This window comes from Nansenia antarctica (assembly GCF_963989245.1).
Source record: "Nansenia antarctica genome assembly, chromosome: 7".
NCBI classification, from domain to species: domain Eukaryota; kingdom Metazoa; phylum Chordata; class Actinopteri; order Argentiniformes; family Microstomatidae; genus Nansenia; species Nansenia antarctica.
The window spans coordinates 423,163-451,138 of NC_137677.1; the positions used below are offsets into that span (position 1 = coordinate 423,163).

Genomic DNA, 27,976 nt, shown 5'->3' on the forward strand with positions numbered 1-27,976 from the left:
CGATTACTACGAGTAGGAGATTTCATACAACTTCACAACCTTGTTCAATATCAAGAACATTATTTTTTTTACGACCGTTATTTCATGTGATCCTTATATATTTATTATATTATATATTACCTTCGGCATCCTTTATATAGTATATTAGCAATGTAATAAAAACAAACGACAAATAGCTTTTCCATTTTTATTGACTTTTTGGACAATTTCATTTCCAGTGTCATCCATAATGTTTTCACTTCTTCTGTATGGTTTTTGCATAATCTTTCATATAAGGCTAGAATGATATAAACCAAGATTAGACAGTGTCATCAAATCTTCAGGAAGTGTACAGTATCTACACTGGGAGAAAAATGAAAAACCCAGTGAACGGAACTGAATGCAACGATCGGAACAGGAGTTCTCAAACCCTTACACACACACACACAACACACTCTGTGATCTCTTAGGTCTCAGTCTGGTTTATATCATTCTAGATGTAAGGCTGATTAGAGGGCCATTGCTATGGTTACAGAACAATCTGCATAGCAACTGGAAGACAAAAGGGACTGGACACTGACCCGATAGCAAGGATAAGTAACACAATGACATCACTAGACGGTTAATTGGCACAGAATGGTCTGCTCTTTTGCTTCCAAACATGATCGGAGGGTTTTTAAACTTCATTTTGAATGTCAAAAAACAACTAAAATAAAAACGTGGAAGAAGTACTTCTACAGTCAGTTAGTGTGGGGGGTGAAGCTTTGGAGCTCTGGGTCTACGTAGTGTTGTAGGAGAGGGGGGGAGGCTCCCATGGGATCTCCAAAGCATCTGGCAGTTTGAGCATGTGACATTCTGTAGTGAATGAAACCTCTCCAAACAAGTTTGACCAATCCATAAGGCTGCATGGTACATAACCACTATCTGCCCGTATTCACATAAGCAACAGTTACACACAAAAGGGAAAGAAACACAACGGAGGAGATGATTAAAATGCATCAGATCATGAACCTCTGACGGGGACTACAGACAGCTACGTGAGGAGGGGGAGTCGCTGGCCACCAGGTCGGTCAAGCACAACTTCAACAATGAAAAGCAGAAATGGACAGACATGCCGTGACATGTCACCAGAGGTATCTCAACCCTCTCCCACCCCCACACTGCAAAGGCAGCTATAGGGGGCAGCTTAGTAAACCTAAGAAGCTATGTACTTGGTTGCCTTAACAGCTTTAGATTTGGTAGCACTTCTCAAAATCACAATGAAATGTCGAGTCTTAACAACACAGAACTTCATTAACTTCTGTATGAAAGACTTAAACCCAAACCACCTGGTAATGAGATGTCTTGTGGTAGTTTATTGTGTTGTAGCAGACATACTGAATGCAGATACAGCACAACGCTCAGATACAGTTTGATGATGAAAGCACTTCAGACTCCGTCACACATCTACGAAGGCAGACCAAGTTAAGAAGACGGAAAGAAGCGTGAAATATTTTCAGAAAATGAAGAGACTTCTTGTGGGGGGGTCAGTGTCAGCGGTCAGTCCAGGTCAAGAGGGATGATGGGGGGGGGGGGGGGGGGGGGGGGGAAGATTGTGTCAGGTGGAAATCGAGGCCCGTCTGTAGCAGCACAGCTCAGAAGCGCTTGGGTCCCCAGGGAGATGCCTTTGCAGCAACTGGTGCTCCAAAGCTGGGGAAGTCCTCCGAGCTGCTCATGTCTGGGGCCTGGAGAGGATGGAGTAATGAAGGAAGCAGATGTGAGTTATTAGCGAACAGCAAATGAACCTCCTCGTCAAACACAGGGTTCCCACACCTTCTAAAACATCAAATTCAAGCACTTTTCAAGGACTTTCAAGACTCAATTCCCTCAAATTCCAGGACCCAACACGGCATAGTTGGAGACAGATCTAGATGAGAATTTATATAATAGGAACTATCTGCTCACAGACAACAATTAAAAAGAGAGGCTTTTGAATGTAGCGGCTTGAACATGACTAGATGGTCTCTATAATTACGTAAAACATTTTTTAATATACTGTATATATATATTTTTTTAGAGAGAGAGAGAGAGGGGAATTCAAGCACTTTCAATGACCGATGTCTATTTTCAAAAACTTTCAAGGCCTTGATTTTTTTTCTTCTCAAATTCACAAACTTTCAAGGATTTCAAGGACCCGTGGGAACCCTGCACACAGCCTGTGGATATGTGGATACGGTGACATTTCTAACGGAGGCACAAACCAATGACCTCACTAACCTTCTCACTGCCAGTGGTCCAGGGCGCCTCCCTCACCACAAAGCCTTTGGATGGTCCCCGGGGTTCATCCATGCCAGAGGCGCCACCTCCGCCACCCCCACCCCCGCCTGAGGACTTCATGTAAGCATTCTTGGACTCGTTCTCCACCACGTCTGCCAACTAAGAAGGTACAGGAAACAATATGAAAAGGCAAATCATTACAACAATCTAGTAGTAGAGCAATTAATACAATTGCATTGTTGAAGAAATTATCAATAAACAAACCATTATGACTAACTTCTCATCATTAAGAACATAGCGTATATTAATCCATCAAACAGCATCATGGAGGGATGAGACTTACATATTCCTCCTCCAGGTTCAGCAGATGGTCGATGGCTTCATCCACCAGCTCAGGACGGCCTGTGACAGTGACCAGGTTGGGGTCTGCAGCACCGGGCTGGGGGAACCTCAGATCCACCTAGACAGGAAGCATCGGGATATATGAACTCACATACTAGACCAGACAAGGTATAGACAGGAAGCTTCCCCAGGACATATAAACTCACATACCAGACCAGAGTACCCTGGGCCCAGGGTTTCCGTTAACCGGTAATTACCGGTCTTTGTCCGGTAAAATGTGTTGAAGTCCGACAAATTGAAATCTCTTCGGTCATAATGTCCGGTGAAAATAATTCCCTCTAAGCACAATTTGAATACAATTCGCTAAAGTTCACATTCTGATTCCTTCTATATTTAAAAAAGACGAATATATAGGGTATATATTTCTTTTATTATGATATGATTTGACGCCGGCATGATGATGACTGCTAATGTGTAGGCTAGCCTATGCGAAACAGCGGCGGCAGGGTTGCCAGATGGGATTGACAATACAGCCTAACTAACCAGTCTATTACCGCTAAACCCAGTAGCCCATTCGGCGATAACCCGGCCCATCTGGCAACCCTGCGCAGCGGGCCACCATAATAATAACTTGTATTTGTATATGCTAGCGCTTTTAACCTGCAAACGTTGCAGCTCAAAGTGCACCATAGCGAGCGAGAGGTAAACATGTCAAGACAAAGTAAGCTTAACAATTAGTTCATGAAACCAAGCTACAATGAGTCTGAGGAGAAGTCTGACTCTAAAGAGATGGAGGCGGCTCGACGGTTCCGAGTTAAATGGAAAGAACATTTCCCCTGGCTGCGTTTAGATGGGGAAGGAAAATGTTCTGCTCACCGTGCAAAAAATCGGGGAGGAATAACGGATTCACGAGAGGAGCAACTAATATGAGAATGTCGGCTCTCACTGATCACAGTCGGTGCAGTGAGCACATATCGGCGGTCAGTTTGAGGCAACAGCAAACCGCTATGCAAGGCCACTGTGAGCAGGCTAATGAAACGGCTAACAATAAGCTGCACTCTCAGCTACAAGTTGCATTTCACATGGCAAAAAATGGCATCGCATGTCATCAGTATGTGGGACTGACTGAGCTACTGAAAGCAGTTAAGGCTCTAGATTGTGTCTTGAGTGAGGGCACCGCCACAGCGACTCCGTTGACATTGTGGCGCGCGTTCAGCGCTGGACATGGCATAGCGCGCATGCGAATCATGAAAGCCTATATTATATAGCTCGCATCTAATCGTATCGGATGAGAAATAGACATTAAACGGCATATATAGGCCGCTACACAACAGCTAATCACCGCGACAAACAGCGATATTATATTTGAATATGATGACCGGAATATCTCACGTTTGTCCGGTAAATTGAAATCTTCCCGGACACGTTGACCGGCACAATTTTTTTCTAACGGAAACCCTGCCTGGGCCATAGAGAATCAGTGAATACATTCTTCCAGTGGCGGACTCAGGCTGTTTGAAGGGCAGGGGGGGCGAAAAGAAAAAAAGGGCACCTACTGCACAACATGGGACCCCATCAGTGCACATGGTCAAGTTTAGACCTTTGGAAGGACAGCCAATAGGGCACGTCCTCTCATTTTGCCACTCAAAAGGGCACTTTAGTGCGACGTTTTTCAACTGTGGGGGCACATGGTCAAGTTTAGACCATTGGAGGGGCACCAATAGGGCACGTCCTCTCATTTACGCCACTCAAAAGAGCATTTTTGACACTCAAAAGGGCACTTAAGAGAGACGTTTTTCAGCCGTGGGGGCACCAGGAGGGGCGGTCGCCCCCCCTGCCCCCCCCTGAGTCCGCCAGTGCATTCTTCCCTCTTTATTACACAGACAGCCATCTCCCAGAGAGCCTCACCTTAAACTCGTCCATGATCTTGCGGATGCCCTTGCCGCGCCCTCCGATGATGCGGGCGTGGACGCGGCTGTCCAGGGTGATGTCCTCCTGGACCATCTCCTCCAGCTCGTCCACGATGGCCTGGATGGCGTCACGGGCAGCGGTGGCCTTGTGCTCATACCCAGTGATGGTGATCTGGTCCTGTTGGGTCAGGCAGCATGTCAGGACAGCCTCATCAACATGTATGACATCTTCTGCCCCTCAGCACTGCGTCTCCTAAAGACACCCGCTTTCCCCTCTACCGTCCCTAAAAACTTCTATTGCCCCCCTTGTACTGTTTCTCTGTTTCTCCAGTGTAAAAAACACAAAACAACAAAACCTAGGTTTAGAAGAAGGTGATCAGTGGCCCCGGGCCTGAGCTAGATTACTCTTCCTGCTACGACTGGTGGATTGATGATTCACTTACTTAGTATTCAAATGTATTGATTGTAAGTCGCTTTGGAATAAGGCGTCTGCTAAATGCCAAAAATGTAAATGTAAATGTAAATGTAAATGTAAATGTATGCATTGCAAGCAAACAACCAAACAGCAACTGCAACGCTCTCTACCTGGTTCTCATCGTTCTTCTCTGGGAACTGGATGTTAACATCGTGTTCAGTGCGGATGTTGGTGATGATGGCGCCCTTACGGCCAATGATCTTGGGGTGATACTTGGGGTCCACAGTGATGGTCAGCCTGAAGCTCCTGAGAGCCTGCAACAGAAGTGAGTCAATGTAATACACAATACACAAGCATAATATGAATATAGCTCAGTAATTATTATTACTATAGTGTGGAACGGGACGAGAGTCTGACGTCATTCAACTGTGTTTACAGTTGGGCTACTTGTCTTTAGCCTAGCTTAGCCTTGTGAGGGCTACGTAGCTAGTGGAGGAATATGTGTTTTGTTGGTCTCTTTGTAAAAAATAGCAGTGTTTCCATCTCATGGCTCTATGGCAGAAATACAATACGGCAATACAAAATGCGCGCATCGGTATTAGCGGAATGCATAACCCTAACCCTAACCAATCTGTGCCACATGTGAGCAAGAACATCTGAACTGTGTCACTTCTACCTGGCAGTGTAACTGCGGCCTCCGTCCCTAAAAGGTCTTCAGAATGTAGGTGGTATGAATGTACATTTCATTCATACCATCTTCAGAATGTAATTCATACACTCTACATTCTAAATTCATACATTCCAATTCAGAATGTTCCCACGTCCATGATGTACCTCCAGGGAGACGCAAGTAGAAAACGGTTCTAAGACGACCCCAATAAGCTCCCGGTTTGGTCCCTAACGATGTACTGGAGACGTCACAGGTGTGAAGTCAACTTAAATAATATTTTCTAGGAAATATCTCAGTGTTGTGTAGCAATCCTATCTACTGGATAAAAAGGGGTAAACAATGATCCCATTTTCAAAAACGGAGACAGACATGTCCCTCCCTAATAATGTCATTTACAGACATGTCCCTCCCATGCATAATGCCATTTACAGACATGTCCCTCCCATGCATAACGCCATTTACAGACATGTCCCTCCCATGCATAACGCCATTTACAGACATGTCCCTCCCATGCATAACGCCATTTACAGACATGTCCCTCCCATGCATAACGCCATTTACAGACATGTCCCTCCCATGCATAACGCCATTTTACGGCCCAGTCAGTGTTTGATTCGACCCGTGGCATTTGAAACAACCTAGCGACTCAACAATGCATTCTTGTTTCTAATTGGCTAAATGAACGGACGGATAGTGAAAAGTTCCAGAACCTTTTCTAAGCGGACACGTACAGACCCTCGTCATCTCTGTTGTCTGTCAACAGACGACTCCCACAAACCATTGGCTATTAACAGACACAACGAGCTGGTGTGGACGAGGTTCAAGACTAGTAGTGCCCAGGCGCTCACACACAGTCACACACAGTCACACACAGACACACACACACAGTCACACACAGACAGACACACACAGACACACACAGACAGACACACACAGACACACACAGTCACACACAGTCACACACAGACACACACACACAGTCACACACAGACAGACACACACAGACACACACAGACAGACACACACAGACACACACAGTCACACACAGTCACACACACAGTCACACACAGACAGACACACACAGACACACACAGTCAGACACAGTCACACACACACACAGACACACACAGACACACACAGACACACACAGTCAGACACAGACACACACAGTCACACACAGTCACACACACACAGTCACACACACACAGTCACACACACACAGTCACACACACACACACACACACACACACACAGTCACACACACACACACACACACACACGCACACATAGTCACACACACTCACCCGGTCCTCCTGGTCGGCCTGCAGCTCTTTCACGCGCTCCAGCAGACCCTCCTTAGCGCGGTCCAGGTGGTTGGCCAGGCCAGTGATGGAGATTATACTGGACTGCAGCTCAGGGGCAGGCACTTGAATATTAACCTGAGGAAGAGAACCACGCTGGTTAAGAGAACGTCACCACGCTGGTTAAGAGAACGTTACCACGCTGGGGTTAGGGTTAGGGGAGAGATCATCATGATCCAAACAGAAGGGTCATCCTGTATTAGTTTCTATTCCCTTTAATCTGAGGAGAGAACGAGACAAACCTCAAATTCGTCCATCATCTTGCGAATTCCACTTCCTTTCTGCCCAATGATGTAACGGTGAAGCTCAAAAGGCACTTCCACCTCGATGCTGACAGGAACCAGAGCCTAGGAGAGAGGTGATGTGAAACACAAGTTGACTGACTGTCACTGTACCTCCATAAATTGATAATTGCTGAGGCAGGTTGAGGAAAAATAAATATGCTCCCTGCAGACTGACCTTGAGTGCCTCCACGGCAGCCTCGCACCTCTCTTTGCGGCCGGAAAGCACAATCATGTCACACTTCTTAGGTGCAGCCGGGTCGACGGGCTCCTTCACTTCACCGTTGGCCTCTCCGTTCTCCTGCACCGCCGGGGGCTCTGCTGGGGGGGCTGCTGGGGGGGCTAGAGGAACCAGGAAGCTGTTTAGCAGAGTCACTACCCATCTTCCGTCGTAGACTGAAGACCCATCTCTTCAGGTTACACCTTAACTGCTCCTCCTGAGACATCTTCTGCCCCTCACCACTACGTCTCCTAAAGACACCCGCTTTCCCCTCTACTGTGTCCCTAAAAACTTCTATCGCCCCCCTTGTACTGTTTCTCTGTTTTGTTAGTGCAAATTATCAATAATGGCAGCCTGTTTCGTTTCAAAAAAATAAATAATAATAATCTAGGTTTAGAAGAAGGTGATAGGAGAAGGTTTTTCCTTCTATCAATGGCCCCGGGCCTGAGCTGGATTACTCTTCCTGCTACGACTGGTGGATTGATGATTCACTTGCTTAGTATTCAAATGTATTGATTGTAAGTCGCTTAGGAATAAGGCGTCTGCTAAATGCCAAAAATGTTTAGCTCATCGCAGGCTTGTTACATCCCTGCATCCCAACATGTTTTTGTTGTTGTTTTTTACCTTGGGGGTTTTCTTTAGCTTGGAGGTCTCTGGCTTGTTGGTCTTTAGCTTGTTGGTCCTCTCGCTCGGGGAACTTGATCTGCACGTTGTGGTCTCTGGTGATGGCCTGGATCCTGCTGCCCTTGGGCCCCATGATGGAGCGGTGGAACCTCTGAGGGATGATGCACTCCATGACCACCTGGGCGTCCTGGAGGGGCAGAGAAGAGGAGTCATCTGATCAGTCATGTACTTTGAACTAATGTCACTCCCCCCCCCCCCCCCAAAAAAAACTGCCATTTCGTGACGTTATAATTCTCAGGTTCCATCTCCATTTTTGTCAAAATTATGTTTTTTACATAATCTGATCCATTAGGTGTTTATTAATGCCTGTGTGGTGTTATTTTAAAAACGTTGACATGTTTTAGTTAGTAATTAATAAAATACAAAGGTTCCATCTCACAAAACATAATGGAATGTAAAAACTTTGACGCTCAATATCTCTGAACTACCCTAAACGGAGATAGAACCTTATCATTTCTAAAGCAGTGGTTCTCAACCTTTTTTGGGCCAGCGCCCCCCTGTCCATTATCCAGGCCTCTTACCGCCCCCCCATCAAAAAAAGTAGGCTTATTTTCTTCCCTAGATATTAATGTTGACTAATATTCTGTGTTATATAATTTAAAAAGCATGTGGAGTTGGAATGCCAAATAATAGATTGGATTTAACTGGGCAGTTGGAATATCATTATCATTAGTTTACCAGAGAGCAGAAAAGCCATGTGAATGTGAATACAAATGCTGTTTCTGAGTGTTAAACAAACTCAGACAACATCAGAGAATACAAACAGACTGCTACGGAACAGCAGCAATTTCACACATGTCCAATGCAGAACAAACAGTAGGCTGCAGAACTGTACATTACAACTAACATTGTTAGTTTTTTTTAAGTGTGCTGGTGTTGCATTTCTCCAAATTGCTGTTTTATGATGCTAATATTTATTCATTTTTGATTGGACTTTGGGGGGGGGGGTGGTGGTGTCACAATATGGCGGCAAACGCTAGGGGGCTATTATTTTAATATTTTATTTAGTATTCTATGCTGTTATTTTAACTGACCGTTCGTGCATTTACGAACGTACCCGTAATAACTAGGGTTGGGTACCGAAAATCGGTACCGGTAGGTACCGGTTACTTTACATTCGGTATGTACCCGTACCGAATCGCAAAGGAGATTTCGGTTCCTCATTTCGGTACTTTTCAAAAAAAATCTTCCCCTGGTGTCCGGTGTCATGCAACACGTGACTTGAGTCGTGACGTGAGTGACATCGCCTGTTTCCAATTTCCAATCAGTGCGTGCGTGGTAGTGAGGTGAGCAGTTGTGTTGAGAAGAAGAAGAGTGAGTTTATAGTAAGTGTAGTAATATAGTTAGTGATTGTATTATTGTATTGATATTATTATTATCATCATAATAATCATAATCATATTATCTAATTTCGCTAGCTAGCCTAGCTACGAGGTCACCGAGAATGCCGAAGACCGCAATGAAGACCGCAATGAAGCGTTCTAAAGTGTGGCTGCATTTCACCCGACTCGATGAAAACAACGCGAAGTGCTCAAAATGTTTTAAATCATTCGTGTGTAAAGCAGGCAACACATCGAACTTGATGAAACACCTGACAACGCACGCGATACATTTAAGGGTAGAAGGGTGCTCCGTGTTTGACAGCTTGCGCAAGTTCACCCGCCCTTCGGCTGAGCAGCAAGCACCTCCGGAGAGGGGGAGGCGGAGGCGGAGATCGCCATTCCCATTGAGGATGATGATGACAGCATTTCCTCAGGTTAGTAATAATGTTTCCGTTTATTTATTTAAAGAGGGGGACAGTGGACATTCGCCCTCTATGATTTCTTGTTTCGTTTTATTTAACCAGGAAAGGGACGGGGGATTGAGAGATTAAACATGCAGGTAGGTAGGCCCAGGATGGATGGTGTTAGCTGGACTGGGGGAGGGGGAGTAGGGTGAGGGGTGTGTGGAGGTCAGGCAGACCGTCTGATCCGCACCCAAGCGACCCCAGGTGTCGTTATGTGGTACAGCATTCAAGAGGGTCCTATCCAAGACAGGCAGCAGCAAATATTTAGCTACAGTCAGTAACATTATTTAACCTATGTTTATATTGTTGGCTCAACAATGTAACTGTGGTTGTAGGTGTAACTGTGGTTGTAGGAGTAACTGTGGTTGTAGGTGTAACTGTGGTTGTAGGAGTAACTGTGGTTGTAGGTGTAACTGTGGTTGTAACTGTGGTTGTAACTGTGGTTGTAGGTGTAACTGTGGTTGTAGGTGTAACTGTGGTTGTAACTGTGGTTGTAGGTGTAACTGTGGTTGTAGGTGTAACTGTGGTTGTAACTGTGGTTGTAGGTGTAACTGTGGTTGTAGGTGTAACTGTGGTTGTAGGAGTAACTGTGGTTGTAGGTGTAACTGTGGTTGTAGGTGTAACTGTGGTTGTAGGTGTAACTGTGGTTGTAGGTGTAACTGTGGTTGTAGGTGTAACTGTGGTTGTAGGTGTAACTGTGGTTGTAGGTGTAACTGTGGTTGTAGGTGTAACTGTGGTTGTAGGTGTAACTGTGGTTGTAGGTGTAACTGTGGTTGTAACTGTGGTTGTAGGTGTAACTGTGGTTGTAACTGTGGTTGTAGGTGTAACTGTGGTTGTAGGTGTAACTGTGGTTGTAGGTGTAACTGTGGTTGTAACTGTGGTTGTAGGTGTAACTGTGGTTGTAACTGTGGTTGTAGGTGTAACTGTGGTTGTAACTGTGGTTGTAGGTGTAACTGTGGTTGTAACTGTGGTTGTAGGTGTAACTGTGGTTGTAGGTGTAACTGTGGTTGTAGGTGTAACTGTGGTTGTAACTGTGGTTGTAGGTGTAACTGTGGTTGTAGGTGTAACTGTGGTTGTAGGAGTAACTGTGGTTATTGTGCCTCAGCAATAAAAAAGTGAAAAGCTGTTTAATGTTGTCGACCGTGTTATTATTATTATATATATATTATATATTTTTTTAAAAAAATCAAAAGTACCGAATTAAGTACCGTTTTGGTACCGGTTAGTAACCGGTACCGGATAAAACCCAAACGATACCCAACCCTAGTAATAACACTGATGACAGCTGATAATACAAAAGACGCTGCAGCTGATGCGTTCGTTTCCAGGACATCACAAGAGGAGCAACATATCACAAAAAAGCGATCGTATATTTTAGTTTGCAAACACATCGCAATGCTAACCTTAGAATGGCACTAGGGATAACATCCACAACAACACTTAACAGTAATACATTTATGTAATATACTGTGATGAACCTGCGAGGGGAGGGGACATTCGTAGCTGATTTCTCTAGGTTCGATTATTGGTAAGCGACAGAGAACTTTCAGGACTGGTTTATTACGATCGCTTTTTTGAGATTGAGGTTGTTCCTGCTGTGATGTTCTGGTATGGTGGTATGGTATTACCACTCATTTTAACTAAATTAAATAAGCTGTATTGAAAGGAAGCGAACGAAGCGAACGCAACAATTACAATGAGCCCACAAACTGAAACATTATGTCACTCAAGCATAGCCTACAAGGAAAACAGAAACACAACTCATAGAAGTTGGGCATTGGTCAACATGATGTTACAGATGGGATGAACCGGGGTTCTTTCTATCGTAGACTAGCATAGTATTGCAATTTCTGCACTGTACATGAACTGTCAAGATTCTTCTACAATGCAGCTTACCCAGACACATTGGAAACTAACTAGCCTTTGCTAGCTGAGTTTTTAGCTTCTCCATTTTCTTGATGACACTCTCACTTTTATTTTTTGTGTCTGCGTCAGAGCCCGGCCAAGTTCAGAGCGCTCAGAGATGGGCACGTGTAGGGCTCTACGGCGCACTGCAACCAAACTAGCAGCTTTTTAGAAAAGGCTTCCCGCTCAGCCAATCACATTTCTACATGTCGTTCTATCAACCAATAGCAGCGGCCGTGGCTCGCATTAGGGCGGGACAGGCAGCCAGCAGGGTCGAACAGTCGACCGAAACACGGTTTGTCCGAGCGAACTGACCGTTCATCGTGCATCGACATTCAGCGTGCATTTACGAATGTGCCCGTAATAACACAGCTGTTTTTCATGAGAAATACTTAATGCGCGAACGCCCCCCAAGAACACCTCAACGCCCCCCTTTTTAAAATATCTGTTCCAGCGCCCCCCGATGTTGTCTGAACGCCCCCTGGGGGGCGGTACCGCCCCAATTGAGAAACGGTGTTCTAAACGGAGATAGAACCTTATCATTCTAAACGGAGATAGAACCTTATCATTCTAAACGGAGATAGAACCTTATCATTCTAAACGGAGATAGAACCTTATCATTCTAAACGGAGATAGAACCTTATCATTCTAAACAGAGATAGAACCTTATCATTCTAAACGGAGATAGAACCTTATCATTCTAAACGGAGATAGAACCTTATCATTCTAAACGGAGATAGAACCTTATCATTCTAAACGGAGATAGAACCTTATCATTCTAAACGGAGATAGAACCTTATCATTCTAAACAGAGATAGAACCTTATCATTCTAAGCTCACGATTTTAAACATGTTAAACCAATGTTCACTTACCAGGTCATCGATGATCTCCAGCATGCGCTTCTTGGCGGCCTCCACACAGTCCTTGGCGCCCTTCAGGGTGACCTTGTCGCTCTGGGCGCCGGTGCGCGGGAAGCTCACCATCACGCCACCGTACTCCTCAGCGATGTCTCTCAGCACCTGCCCGCGGCGCGCCACGAAGTAGCGGTGGTGCTTAGGGTCCACGTTCATAACGTCCTCCACCACGTTATCCTGAGGGACGATAAGGATTTTAAAAATTATTTATTTTAATAATAAGTTTTCACTCATATTTTTCATTTTATTGGACAGATAATTTATAATTTGCCAAAGCGACTTACAGTTACGGATTACAGGGACATTCCCCCTGGAGTAACTGAGGGCTAAGTGCCTTACTCAAGGGCACACTAGTAGTGGTGTGGTTTCAGGCGGGATTTGAACTCACAACCTTCCGATCACAAGTCCAACTCACTATCCACTAGACCACCACTACCCCGGACAGATATAGTGAAGACAGACAGGAAAGTAAGGAGAAGAAGGGAGAGAGAGGTCATGTCAGCAGGGCATGGACCGGATTCTAACCCATGCTGACATGGGCATATGTGTGCACTGTAGACCGTGGCGCTAGACCACCGGACCACCCCAGGCCACAGGACGAGATGGTTTTTAATGACCAACTGTTATGAAATTCACCAACTAATCCAGTGAATATAATCAAACGGCCGGCTTAAAAAAATGTAACATGCCAAATTATTTGGTTATTGGGATATTAAAAACATGGGTAGCATTCAATCACATGCGAGTTATATTTGTGAGTTTAATTTGCATGAACATCTGGTCACATCCCTAATAATAGATGTATATATATGTTACTCTTGATGAGTTCCTCCTAACCTAACCTAACCCTTACCAAGCTCTTGATGAGTTCCTCCAGCTCCTTCTGGGCCTCGCGCACCGCCTCCTCCGTGCCGACCACGGTGATCAGCTCCTGGTCCTTGTCATCCGCGGTGGGGAAGATGATCCTGGCGCCAGTAGCGTCACGCACCTTCCGGATGTTTCCACCACCTTTCCCAATCAGGAACTTGTGGTATTCTGGTTTGGCACGCAGCTCAACGGTGTGACTCTTGATTTGCTGGAGATGATTGGGAAAAATATATATTTCTATTTTTAACAGTGAACTTAGCAGAGCATAACATTTTGCAATCCTAAATGTATGTCAGTGCCAAAGCAAATGATTACTTCCCAATTGGAAAAAATACAACCACTGATGTCACAGATTCTACTGACAACCGCTGGGCGGGGTTAACATTCAGTTAGACTTCTTTCTAAGTCCCTACTACTAATACCTCCACACCTTCGCCCCCCAGTACCTAACTGACCTCCTCTCCTAACATATCCCTTCCAGGAACCTGCGGTCCGCAGATATGGGCCTGCTGTCCACCCCCCCGCACCAACCTACGGACCTTCGGGGACAGAGCCTTCAGCGTGGCTGCACCTACGCTCTGGAACTCCCTCCCCATAGTGATCCACAACGCCCCCACCCTGGACTCCTTCAAATCAGCCCTCAAAACCCATCTGTTCACCAAGGCCTTTGGCCCCTAGTCAATGTTTCAGTTTTGCTTTGTTTGTTTTCTGTTTTGTCAGTCTGATCATTTCCCTTTAGATTTGTTAAGCGTCCTTGGGTTTTTTGAAAGGCGCTATAGAAAGTTATTATTATTATTATTATTATTATTATTTTAAGAACAAACCTTGCCAGATTGAACAAAGCGAGGTCCAGTACAGTTGATGTGTGGAAGGCTTATTCACTGAACTTGACCAACCTGACTACTCTGTAATTTGATTTTCCATTTACCCCAATCTGGATTGTGTTATACTTCTACTATTTGGCTATGACTTGTCTGTTACGCTACCCATTTTCTTTTTTGTTTTCTTTCTTTTTTCCCTCCCTTCCTTTCTTGTTCTGTATTGTCATTGTTATGTGTTGTTAAAAGCAATAAAAAATCTTGACCACAAAAAATAAAAAGAACGCACTTTCTCCTCGGCCAGAGACAGCAGCTGGCGCTTGGCCTTCTCCACCTCCTCCGCTGGGCCTCGGATGGTGACGGTGTCGATGCCGGAGCCCTCGGTGGGGAAGTGGATGTGGACGCCACCACACTCCTCCATGATGGAGCGCACGAAGCGACCCTTTGAGCCAATCAGGGAGTTGTGCAGCTTAGAGGGGATGGACACCTCCATCTCTGTGATGTTCGCCTAGACACAGAACGGGGACAGGGTTAGTTTAGTTAGTGGGGACGGTTGCGTTTCCAGTTCATTTCACTGGCTAACTTGAATAATAATTTCTCCCAGAATGCATCTTGACACCTTAAGGAAAGCCGGTAACTTACCAGCCTAGGATAGGGTTAGGGGTAAGGTAAGGTAACCCTTTAGGTTAGGGTTAAGCCAGTAACTTACCAGCCTAGGATAGGGTTAGGGTTAAGGTAAGGTAAGCCTTTAGGTTAGGGTTAAGGTAAGGTAAGCCTTTAGGTTAGGGTTAAGGTAGGGTAACCCTTTAGGTTAGGGTTAAGGTAAGGTAACCCTTTAGGTTAGGGTTAAGGTAAGGTAACCCTTTAGGTTAGGGTTAAGGTAAGGTAACCCTTTAGGTTAGGGTTAAGGTAAGGTAAGGTAACCCTTTAGGTTAGGGTTAAGGGTAAGGTAAGGTAACCCTTTAGGTTAGGGTTAGGGTTAAGGTAAGGTAACCCTTTAGGTTAGGGTTAGGCCAGTAACGTACCAGCTCTTTCTGGATAGCCAGGATTCTGACCCTTGCTAACTCGCAGTTCGCCTTCTTGCCGGTGATGACGATCATCTCAGAGTTACTGTTCTCGGCAGGCAGATCAATCTTTGTGTTAGTTTCTTCACGAATCTGAAAAAAATATTAAGAGAGATTAAAAAGGTCTGGTGATGTTCCACAGGCTGTGAGAATAGAATTGTGTCCCAACAATTTTCCATTCATATCGAACCTTCTTAATATTTGCTCCTCCTTTTCCAATAATGTTCTTGTGGAATTGCTTGAAGATGGGGACTGAGACACAGAAGCTATTCTCCGTCTGAAAATAAGAATCACATAAAAACAACAACACTTAAAATAGAGAAAATGTCAAGACCCAATTTTTTCATATATATATATATCTCTTAGATAATTGTATCTTATACAATGTTGTAATAGCTACATCACTGCCATAGAGAGAGCAGTGTAGTTTAGAGAGAAATGTGTAGTTTATTAGGACAATGTTGACAGAAACTTTTGTTGGATGTGTGCATAAGAATGTCTAAATATAAAACAACAGATATGATATGTACCATCTCAGCCACCATCTTCTGCATGAATTTGGCGCATTTCTCGACCTCAGTCCGCGGCCCACGCAGCTGCACAATGTCGCTCTTCATGGCCGGGTCAGGGAAGTTGATGATGACCTTTAACCCCGATAACAATAATTGTGTTAGAACAGCCTCAGGGTATATACAGGAATGTTGAGGTTAATTCGAAAGTGACAGTTGGATCTAAGTGACAGTTGACACTAGAACAGCCGCGTCTATGTTACCTACTCAGGGTATATACAGGAATCTTGGGGTTAATTTCAATACCTTTCTAAGACTTTTTAAAGACCTTGTCAATATTTTTCCAGACCTCACCGCCACTTTGAGCTGTAACCGTTTACATCAGTGACACCTTTAACTTAACAGTTTTAGTTTGCGATAGACTAGACCACTATCATACAACACAATTTCCGGTTCATCTTTTGTTTTTTAATTTAACTAAAATTCACGAACTTTTACTAAAAGTTTTTAGGACTCAAACTCTTTGGACAGAGTCTAATTCAGAAAAATACCTACAAAATTCAAGACCTCATAAAATCGTGATAAGACTTTTTAATACTTTTTAAGGGTCTTGATTTCCCACAAAATTATTTATCAACTTTTAATACTTTTCAAGACACCGCGGATACCCTGTAGAACAGCCTTGAAACATTCAACAGAACCTAATCCTTCAACGTGCAACGGTGCTTCTCCAGTTTAAGTGGCCACAGATTATCCTGTCCTCTCAGATCTATACGAGGGCTGAAGGGCTGAATTGAACTGGTCCTATTGAACAGGCCGTGGGATACATCGTGTATCTGTGGGATGCATCGTTACATGGTGTATCTGTGGGATGCATCGTTACATCGTGTATCTGTGGGACGCATCGTTACATCGTGTATCTGTGGGATGCACCGTTACATCGTGTATCTGTGGGATGCATCGTTACATCGTGTATCTGTGGGATGCATCGTTACATCGTGTATCTGTGGGATGCATCGTTACATCGTGTATCTGTGGGATGCATCGTTACATCGTGCATCTGTGGGATGCATCGTTACATCGTGTGGTTTGTTTCCTGGCAACTCTACTCACCTCTGGGAACTTGTCACGGACTTCCTTGATGTTCTCCCCCTTTTGGCCAATGATGGCTCTGTGAAAACGCTGTTCAATGATCAGGTCCTTTGTACGCTCATTCTCCTGCAAGCAAGCGATTACAAGAAGATGAATGAAACCAGTTAGCATTACCTACAGACAAGTCACCACTGAGCCACCTCGATATGTAACCGGTGAGAGCAGATGAGAGCAGATGAGAGCAGATGAGAGCAGATGAGAGCACAGGAGAGCCCAGGAGAGCCCAGGAGAGCCCAGGAGAGCCCAGGAGAGCAGAGGAGAGCACAGGAGAGCAGAGGAGAGCAGAGGAGAGCAGAGGAGAGCCGAGGAGAGCAGAGGAGAGCAGAGGAGAGCAGAGGAGAGCAGATGAGAGCTGGTACTGACCATGCGCGACGCCAGCTCAAGCAGCTCCTTCTTGGCCTCCTGCACCCCCTGGGGATCCCCCTCGATGCGGATCAGGTTGCTCTTCTCGTTGTCGGGGGGGATGCGGACAGACACCTTATGCAGATCTTTGATGCGATTTACTGAATAGGTGGGGAAATTATATTCAGATTTGTTTTGTGCACAATTCAGTACATAGTGCTGCCAAGCGCCATCAAACACTGGTAAACAAAAAAGTTTACAAAACAAAAGCTACTTACTGTTGGCACCACCTTTCCCAATAAGGTGTCTGTGGAATTTGGGATCCACACTGATCTCGGTATAATCCATACGGTTAACCTGAAAGATAAAACATTAAAGATTATATCTACGATGCCGTGGCTTCTGGAGGGGTGTCCAGAAATATAGCCCGGGTGAGCTACTCAACCAGGTCTCGGGGTGGTAAAAGGGCAGCCCCTCGGCCCCGAGCCTGGTGGAGTGGAGAGGAAAACAACAACCCATACGCCAAAGAAGAATATGTACATTGAGCCTAATGTTACGTATTAAAACAAAAAAGCTGAATGGTTTGGGTAACAACCTCCTTTAGAGAATGAACATAAATGAATGGGTTGTGGGGATCTTATCCTTACCAGATCGGTGACGATGGCCTCCATCTGACTCTGCACCATCTGCATGTCTTTGGTGGGACCCTCCAGGGTGATCTTATCCTCTCCCTCGGTGAACTCAATGTGCACCTGCACACAGAGACAAAGTCAGCCACGGAACTACCTAGTTTAACCCTACCTAGTAACCCTCAAGAGAAACTGAGCAGAAATATGCAGAATGAAACAGATTAGAGAACGTCACACAAACAAACCTTGGGCATTTGCTGGGTGATCTTGGCCAGGTTCTGCCCTTTCTTTCCAATAATGAAGCGATGAAGCCAAGAAGGAGCTGAGACGGAGGACACAGTGTAGCTGTTGGCCTGTGAAAACAAAGGGTTATACATTAAGTTAAGACAGGGTATATACAGGAATCTTGAGGTTAATTTGAAAGTGACAGTTGGATCTAAGTGACAGTTGACACTAGAACAGCCGTGTCTATGTTACCTACTCAGGGTGTATACAGGAATCTGGAGGTTAATTTCAATACCTTTCTAAGACTTTTTAAAGACCTTGTCAATATTTTTCCAGACCTCACCGACACTTCGAGCTGTAACCGTTTACATCAGTGACACCTTTAACTTAACAGTTTTAGTTTGCGATAGACTAGACCACTGTCATACAACACAATTTCCGGTTCATCTTTGTTTTTTTAATAAAACGAATAAATTCACGATCTTTTACTAATAGTTTTTAGGACTCAAACTCTTTGGACAGAGTCTAATTCAGAAAAATATCTACAAAATTCAAGACCTCATAAAAAATCGTGATGAGACTTTTTAATACTTATTATCTTGATTTTCCCAAAATTGATTTATCAACTTTTAATACTTTTCAAGACACCGCGGATACCCTGCTGAGAGAGAGAAGCACAGACACAGACAGACACACAGACACAGACAGACACACAGACACACAGACACCGCGGATACCCTGTAAGAGTCTGACTCAGAAGTGTTGCTGGGCGATAAGAAGGAGGAGTCTCTACTACTTAAGCCCTGGAGGACGCTGCAGTACCTTGGCATAGACCTCGGTGAGTGCCTGGCCCAGCCTGTCTGGTTCCCCGCGCAGAATGACAGTTTCTGAGCTGCTGTCGGAGGGTGGGATCTCGACCGACACGCCAGTCCTCTCCAGGATCTCCTGCAGGGTGTTCCCCTTGGGGCCGATCACGTACTTGTGCTGAGACTTCTTCACCTCCACCGCGATGGTGGTGGTGTTCTTCTTCTGCAACGGATCAGAGAGACATCGTGACGTTAGAATTATAAGGTTCTATCTCCATTTTTGTCAAAATTGAGTTCTTTACATAATCCGATCCATTAGGTGTTTATTAATGCCTGTGTGGTGTTATTTTTTTTAAATGTTGACATTTTTGAGTTAGTAATTAATAAAATACAAAGGTTCCATCTCACGAAACATAATAGAATGTAAAAACTTTGACGCTCAATATCTCTGAACTACCCTAGACGGAGATAGAACCATATCATTCTAAGCTCACAATATACTAAGCACATCTGTAGACAAAGTCTACCAAATTCCAGTGGCTGCAGTGTGCCAGGGAACCCAGCGTTAATCTGGATGAGGCTTCCGTAACTTGAGGCAATGCAACATTCAGGTATGTCCCCTCGGGCTGGACCGAAAAGGATTTCAGGAGCGTAACAGTCTCAGCGATGCAGATTTGAATACTCGGTGCACCAGTCCAGCACCACATAACCACATACCTTCTCTTCATAGATATTCTAGCACCATACATACCTTCTCTTCATAGATAGTCTAGCACCAACACATACCTTCTCTTCATAGATAGTCTAGCACCAACACATACCTTCTCTTCATAGATAGTCTAGCACCAACACATACCTTCTCTTCATAGATAGTCTAGCACCAACACATACCTTCTCTTCATAGATATTCTAGCACCACACATACCTTCTCTTCATAGATATTCTAGCACCACATAACCACATACCTTCTCTTCGTAGATCTTCTTGATCAAAGCCACAGCGAGGGCGACCTGCTCCTTTTCCCCAGTGATGACGATCTCCGTCTTGTTGACACTCGGAGGAGGGACGTTGACGCGGGCACCAGTCTCCTGCATCATCTCCCCCACCAGCTTGTTGTAGGGCCCGGTGAGGAAGGGGTGGTACACCTTGTCAATGTTGACCCTCTCCACGGCACGCTTGTCCTGAGAGGAGAGAGAGAGATCATGACCACAATGAATGAATGAATGAATGAATGAATGAATGGTCTTTATTGTCATTAATACAGTACAGGTACCATACAACGAAATTTAGGAGGGGGGCTCCCCTGGTGCTAGGAAAAAAGACTAAAAACAAGAGAGCCAAGGATAAAACAAAAAAGAGAAAAGAGCTGGTTGACATAAATAAGGCTATGTACACTATCTACTATACTATACTACTATACTATACAATGCAAGGTATAATCACTTGTCAAACACTTTCCAACGACGGCCAACATTCACAAAGATCATTGACTCATTAAAACAACAACGTAACACGAGACGACAGAAGAAGAAACGAGTTACCTGCTCAGCAGAGATGAGAAGGATCTCATGCTTGGCCTTCTCCAGGCCCTCCTTGGTGCCAGAGATCTTGATGTGGTTGCTGGGGTCGTCGGGTCGAGGGATCTGGATCTTGGTGGCGGTCTTGAGCTCGAGCTCCTGCAGCTTCTCCCCGTTTTTGCCGATGACAAAGCGATGGTGCTCTTTAGGGATGGCCACAGTAGCTGAAGCCTGTTGGGGAAAACATGGTAAATGGTAAATGGACTGCACTTATATAGCGCCTTTTTTGCTGCTCCAAAGCGCTTTACAACGGCCTCTCACACCCATTCACGACCCATTCACACACACATTCACACACCAATGGTAGGCAAGCTACCATGCAAGGCGCCGGCCCGCTCACTGGGAGCAATTTGGGGTTCAGTGTCTTGCCCAAGGACACTTCAACATGTGGCCAGCCGGGGCTCGAACCGCCCATCTGCCAACCTTGTGATCATTAGACGGCGACTCTACCTCCTGAGACACAGCCGCCCCAACAAAACATCTACTGTAAACCTTTCAATCTACAGGAAGGATTGACTTGTCTTTGTAACTAGCTGTGCGTGGGGTTTTGAAAACAATGTACTGTACAGGACTGTATACAGGAAGGTAGGCTAGGCTGACCTGAGTCTGCAGTCGGGACACAATCTCCTTGCGGGCCTTCATCACGGCGTCCAGCTTCCCGGAGACCATGATGGAGAGGCCCTGGTCTTTGGCCATGGAGAGTTCCAGATGGGCTCCGGTCTTGTGCATGATGTCCACACAGACCTTCGCCTGGTCTCCTTCCCCGAACTGGTTGATGTCCTTGTACTTGCGCTCCTCAAGAGGCACATGGAAAACCTAGGTCATAAGACACAAACGTCACATGTTGGCAAAGCTGGCATATTCAAAGAGAAGCAGAAAGGTACCAAAGCAAACTATTCCCTTCCTCATTATTCTACACCTCTGTCTATTCGGTTGTTAAGTCGTGACATGTTTCCGGGTCCAACGTTGGCTGAGGCGCTGTCTTCGAAATGCCTCAGTAATAATAATAATTCATTATATTTGTATAGCGCTTTTCTGAGGCTCAAAGACGCTGACAAATATGGGAAAAACGGGAAAGTGCTGCTGTGTCCCTTGTTGTACGAATAGATCCCAGTCTAAAAAACTATTGAATTGTCATTCTACCGCTGTAGTACACTGGTACTCTGGTGCTTTAGTACACTGGTACTCTGGTGCTTTAGTACACTGGTACTCTGGTGGAGGGAATTTCTGGTTTGGACCCGGAAATTGCTAAACGTCACGTTTGACGTCAGACTTAACAACGGAACAGACCTGGGTGATTATTCTACCCCTCTGCCTACACACCTGGGTGGTTATTCTACATCTCTGCCTACACACCTGGGTCATTATTCTACCCCTCTGCCTACACACCTGGGTCATTATTCTACCCCTCTGCCTACACACCTGGGTCATTATTCTACCCCTCTGCCTACAGACCTGGGTGATTATTCCACCCCTCTGCCTACAGACCTGGGTGATTATTCTACGTCTCTGCCTACACACCTGGGTCATTATTCTACCCCTCTGCCTACACACCTGGGTCATTATTCTACCCCTCTGCCTACACACCTGGGTCATTATTCTACCCCTCTGCCTACACACCTGGGTCATTATTCCACCCCTCTGCCTACAGACCTGGGTGGTTATTCTACATCTCTGCCTACAGACCTGGGTGGTTATTCTACATCTCTGCCTACAGACCTGGGTGGTTATTCCACCCCTCTGCCTACAGACCTGGGTGGTTATTCTACATCTCTGCCTACAGACCTGGGTGATTATTCTACGTCTCTGCCTACAGACCTGGGTGATTATTCTACATCTCTGCCTACAGACCTGGGTGGTTATTCTACATCTCTGCCTACGGACCTGGGTGGTTATTCTACTCCTCTGCCTACAGACCTGGGTGGTTATTCTACATCTCTGTCTACAGACCTGGGTGATTATTCTACCCCTCTGCCTACAGACCTGGGTGATTATTCTACATCTCTGCCTACAGACCTGGGTGATGACAGAGGACTTGAGAGGGCGGATCTTGGATGTCCAGGCGTTGGCCGGTTCCTGGGCCCCCTCAGGTGAAGATGCCTTCTCAGGCAGCGGGGGGAAGGCATCCTTGTAGGTGGGCAGGGCCTCCTCCTCCCCCCCCGCGCCTCCACTAGGCCCTACAACAACAGGCGCCACCCCCGGAGCTGAACGAGACAATAAAGAGAAGGAGGGCACGTTAAGCCAGAAAATGCAACTGGAACCGAAGAAGTTTCATGTGAAAGGAAATTGTCACAGATCGTCGCCACGTCTCAACAGCTCAAGTTATTATTGGTCTTTGTTGTCTTTTTGGTTTTTAAACCCTAACCCTTTAAGCAGTTGTTGGTTTGCATGCTTGAAATGCTGATTGATACTGGTGGATTTCACGGCCACATTTGTGACCACCCGTTCTAATGCTTTGGTTCTCATATCGGGATCCGATGTAATGATCAGACTTTTCTTTTGAAAAATGTTGCGAGCCTGCTAACAATGTCAATTAGTGTCGTAGTTAACTAGGTAGCAGTGGAGATTACTCACCCAATCCATTATGTTGCTGCAGTATGTTGGCTTGACTAGAGAGTGTGTGCTGTGATTCTGTGAAGTGAAGTGAAGCTTTATTTATATAGCGCCTTTCGTACACGGATGCAACTCAAAGCGCTTTCTCAACAATGTTGAAACGTAGTTCCATGTTTCAATAGAAAATTCTGAATAGTTTGATTGGTTGCCGATATGAGGACAGAAGTCCCTCATCACATTTATCAATCTGAGTCAATTACCAGTCTTACCAGCACCCTGCTCCGGTTGGAGCCCGCTGCGGTGCTCATTAAAGCTTTCCTGCGTAAGTACAGCGACTGAGCTCATGGTCGAAATCCCACGTTTACACGGAGTCCGAGTGTGCCACTAGGAAGCAGAAGAAATGAACAAAGGTCAGAAAACACAAAATACACCCATGTCATGAAACCTTAACCCTAACCCTAAAAGTAGAAGAATACTCCCAAGTTAAGTATAGGTCTGGCGCTCAAGCTTATCAATTTGAATGGACTTTGAGTGCTTAGTCATTATCTCAGCTATCAAAATGAGATATGCTTTTCAAGGAATAACCTCCTAAGTTCTAACCAGTTTTTCCATATCTTGTGACAGCATTTTTTAAAAATGGTATAACAAAAACAAACTTAAGCGTGATTACGAGGACAGACTGCCGTGGTGCCGTGGATGTGGAGGTGACTGTTTTAAATGTAATAAACGGACTGAGTGGCCTGTCTGCTGTGTGGAAGGTCTGTCTGTCTGTCTGCTGTGTGGAAGGTCTGTCTGTCTGTCTGCTGTGTGGAAGGTCTGTCTGTCTGTCTGTCTGCCTGTAGGAAGGCCTGTCTGTCTGTCTGCTGTGTGGAAGGCCTGTCTGTCTGCTGCCTGTAGGAAGGCCTGTCTGTCTGTCTGTCTGTCTGTAGGAAGGCCTGTCTGTCTGTCTGCTGTGAGGAAGGCCTGTCTGTCTGTCTGCTGTGTGGAAGGTCTGTCTGTCTGTCTGCTGCGTGGAAGGCCTGTCTGTCTGTCTGCTGTAGGAAGGCCTGTCTGTCTGCTGCCTGTAGGAAGGCCTGTCTGTCTGTCTGTCTGCCTGTAGGAAGGCCTGTCTGTCTGTCTGCTGTGTGGAAGGCCTGTCTGTCTGTCTGCTGTGTGGAAGGTCTGTCTGTCTGCTGCCTGTAGGAAGGCCTGTCTGCTGCCTGTAGGAAGGCCTGTCTGTCTGTCTGCTGTGAGGAAGGCCTGTCTGTCTGCTGCCTGTAGGAAGGCCTGTCTGTCTGTCTGCTGTGATGAAGGCCTGTCTGTCTGCTGTGTGGAAGGCCTGTCTGTCTGTCTGCTGTGTGGAAGGCCTGTCTGTCTGTCTGTCTGTCTGCTGTGAGGAAGGCCTGTCTGTCTGTCTGCTGTGTGGAAGGCTGTCTGTCTGTCTGCTGTGTGGAAGGCCTGTCTGTCTGTCTGCTGTGTGGAAGGCCTGTCTGTCTGTCTGCTGTGTGGAAGGCCTGTCTGTCTGTCTGCTGTGTGGAAGGCCTGTCTGTCTGCTGCCTGTAGGAAGGTCTGTCTGTCTGTCTGCTGTGTGGAAGACCTGTCTGTCTGTCTGCTGTGTGGAAGGCCTGTCTGTCTGTCTGCCGTGTGGAAGGCCTGTCTGTCTGTCTGCCGTGTGGAAGGTCTGTCTGTCTGCTGTGTGGAAGGCCTGTCTGTCTGCTGCCTGTAGGAAGGCCTGTCTGTCTGTCTGCCTGTGTGGAAGGCCTGTCTGTCTGCTGTCTGTAGGAAGGCCTGTCTGTCTGCGGTGTGGAAGGCCTGTCTGTCTGCTGTGTGGAAGGCCTGTCTGTCTGCTGCCTGTGAGGAAGGCCTGTCTGTCTGCCTGTAGGAAGGCCTGTCTGTCTGTCTGCTGTGAGGAGCTATAGCTCTGCTATTCTAAGCCTGGGAGCTGCTGCGTGAACAAGCTCCAAGGATAAGAGGATTTCCCCACTGACCCCACGGTTCACCCAGGGGAAGCAGAAGGGAGCTGAGCTGAGGTGGTGTTCACCGTGCAAGGATGTGTGCCTTTAAATGTGACTGGGCGTTAACATCATTAAGCATAGGCTAATATTTGCCAAATTAACCATATCCATTATCAGTTATCAGTTGTACTGCTCGCAGGCAGGGACGTGGCCATAGACATTACATTGAGAGGCACACACTACAATGGAGGTGGGCTACTTCACGTGGGCTGTTAGCACCCTTTCAGGGGCCTCTTTCCTCCGCAGACCTCCTGAAGTCCCAAGACCACAGCAGTGCCGCGCATTCACAGACACTGTAGCCACAACGAGCTAGCTTCTCATGCATTTACCACGGAGAAGCACAGCCTTCCGCACATTGTAAAGGCTTTAAGGTTTTCAGAAAAAAAAGACTCACGAGTATTTTTGAGTATGTACATTTTAAATGTCAATAAAGGAAAAGACAGCGTTGTTAAGGAATGTGGATACATTTGATTTAACAGGCTTCTTGTTTTGTGATTGGACAAAGAGAGAGAATAGGCCCACTTGTTTATATGTGCATACATACGCAGTAAAATGTCTGCCTTTTAGCCCAATCTGCAATTACATAGCCAATGTATATGGTCTAACTATTACAGACTTGTATCAAACTAGCAGTTTGGAACTGCGGCGTGGCTATAATTAGGAGCTTAGAGTAGTGTCAGATCTTACCAGCTAAATGGTCAGTTACCAGATAATCCGTCCTGTAAAGCTGCCGTTCGTGTCAGCCTGCCAGCTTTTGCCTGAAAACACAAATCAAACACAAACATTTGGTGGTTTCAAAAACACATTCAGACAGTGCTCTGCTCTGGTGTGATGTTGAAATGAGGGTTGTTGTGTGACAAACAAATCAAGACAAAACTTAGGTCATTTGTGCATATTCCAAGCAGTATTTTTATATTTGTTTAAGTTTCTCTCAAGGTTATGATGGTTATATAGAATAGTAGGGGATCAAACAGTAATACTCGCTGATACGCTGGTTGTGTTGTTCTAGAACCAGAACCAGAACGCCTGCACATAGAACAGAGACGCTCAACAGAACCCAGACGATCAGGATCAGAACCCTGACTCCAACACTCAGAATCAGAACCCTGAGTGACTCCAACACTCTGCAGGCCAGATACATGAGATCAGTTAGGCAAAGCGACCAGACCAGCCCTAACCCTGACCAGACCAGCCCTAACCCTGACCAGACCAGCCAGTCAATCAGCTGATAAACAGATTAGTGGTCAGCGAGCTAGCAGCAAAAAAAAGGTTTTAGAAGAAGGTGATAGGAGAAGGTTTTTCCTTCTATCAGTGGCCCCGGGCCTGAGCTGGATTACTCGCATTGGAATAAGGTGTCTGCTAAATGCCAAACATGTAAATGTCAATGTAAAGGAGCATCTCTGCATCTAGCTTCAGGGTCTCCTAGCTTCACTAACTAAGGTGGAAAAAACACAATCAGATCATCATTAAAGGGTTTCACTGCGATCGAACCAGAACGCCTGTTACATAGAACAGAATCACATAGAACAGAGACGCTGAACAGAACCCAGAGGATCAGAATCAGAACCCTGACTTAGCTGATCAAAATCAAACTCATATCAGAGGTGAATCACGCCTTTGACCAAGAGACACGTTGCATAAACATGTCAGGTTAACCTGACTTGCTGAGTGTTTTTTTTTTACATCATACTGTACATTATTACATTTCAGCAGGAACAACGTACAGTAATCTGAGCCATTGCAATATAGTCCATCTCAGATATTCCTAGTCAGAACAGCACAGGAGCAGCATCTAACCATCTAACCCTGGCCTAGTACAGCTCCATGGTCTCCTAGCTTCACTAAACTAGGTGGAGAAACACAATCACATCATTATTATTACGGGTTTCACTGCGATCGAGGAGCTGCCTGGCTGGTCCATGTACTAACAGAGTATTAAACACATTCAGAGTATTAAAGACATTGATTAGGAAAAGACCAGACTAACCTAAGCTGGTCTGACTGGAGACTGAAGTGCTGCTAGCGACATGAAACCTCTGAGCTAAACTCAAACGTTAGCCACGTTAGCTGAACATGTTATCGCATCGCAAGGCATTCAGATAAACCCCTATAAGCTAAGTTTAAGATTTAAGAGTTTTGGGGTTTGCGAGATCGGTCCTGTCAATGTGAACACTCAAACTTTCGCTGACTAGCATTAGCACGCTACGCTAAGCTAACAGGCTAATAAACTGACATCAACTTTGACCCGCGCGCCTGTGACACGTAGCCGCTAACTGCGCGAGCCTAGCCAGCTAGCACCGAAAAACTTTAATTACGACAATTGAATTAAAACAGGGTTCAATCAACGATCAGTGCATTGCCTTCTTACGTTTTAAACAGCGTGTTTCAATAAAGCATGTTACGTTTTTGCATGTTTGAGCAGATACGCAGGAAGGTTGGAACACATTATTCTCCAGACAAAGTCCACGTAGGCATAAGAGCTGCAGACAGACAGAGAGACATGGACCAGGGCCAGACGCCGTATGCACAGAGGAAATATGGAAATAAACACCATTCTCAGCCACTAACAGCCCGAACGAACGATAGATCACCATGCAGAGGTTGTCTTTAACGCACATTGATAGATTCTTACGTTAAGAGATGGTTTTTAAAGGGACTTACTTGTGTTTCTGTTCTCGTCCGCCCTGGGTGGTGCAGAAAGAAGCTGTGATGAAAC

The 27,976-nt window shown here is 45.6% G+C and overlaps 1 protein-coding gene across 4 annotated transcripts; it reads right to left on the reverse strand.

Moving 5' to 3' along the window:
• Window positions 1-179: 179 nt before the first annotated feature.
• Window positions 180-27,976, reverse strand: hdlbpa (high density lipoprotein binding protein a). Of its 4 annotated transcripts, none has more exons than XM_080537126.1 (29): window positions 27,922-27,976; window positions 25,948-26,018; window positions 23,536-23,650; window positions 23,288-23,344; window positions 22,730-22,917; window positions 21,314-21,529; window positions 20,678-20,884; window positions 20,102-20,317; window positions 19,153-19,359; window positions 18,351-18,458; window positions 18,124-18,228; window positions 17,755-17,833; window positions 17,498-17,637; window positions 17,096-17,200; window positions 16,004-16,117; window positions 15,664-15,750; window positions 15,435-15,566; window positions 14,699-14,917; window positions 13,578-13,799; window positions 12,683-12,901; window positions 8,059-8,245; window positions 7,393-7,556; window positions 7,176-7,280; window positions 6,877-7,011; window positions 5,073-5,216; window positions 4,486-4,665; window positions 2,579-2,695; window positions 2,236-2,394; window positions 180-1,703 (listed from the first exon to the last, which is right to left on the reverse strand). In XM_080537126.1, exons 3-29 carry the CDS (start codon window positions 23,609-23,611, stop codon window positions 1,614-1,616), a joined length of 3,978 nt encoding a protein of 1,325 aa, XP_080393252.1. In that variant the 5' UTR covers window positions 23,612-23,650; window positions 25,948-26,018; window positions 27,922-27,976; the 3' UTR covers window positions 180-1,613. The 4 variants fall into 4 exon arrangements, with proteins under 4 accessions (XP_080393252.1, XP_080393251.1, XP_080393254.1 ...); XM_080537125.1 differs by having other exon boundaries at window positions 23,527-23,650; XM_080537128.1 differs by lacking the exon at window positions 23,288-23,344.

Bases quoted from the DNA above. Each gene is read 5' to 3' on its own strand.
- hdlbpa (XM_080537125.1), bottom strand. From the start codon at position 23,611: ATGAGCTCAGTCGCTGTACTTACGCAGGAAAGCTTTAATGAGCACCGC. The intron at 22,918-23,287 runs GTGAGTAATCTC...TGTCTCGTTCAG, and splicing joins GCAGCAACATAATGGATTGG to CTCCGGGGGTGGCGCCTGTT. The intron at 21,530-22,729 runs GTCTGTAGGCAG...CTTATGACCTAG, and splicing joins AGTCCTCTGTCATCACCCAG to GTTTTCCATGTGCCTCTTGA.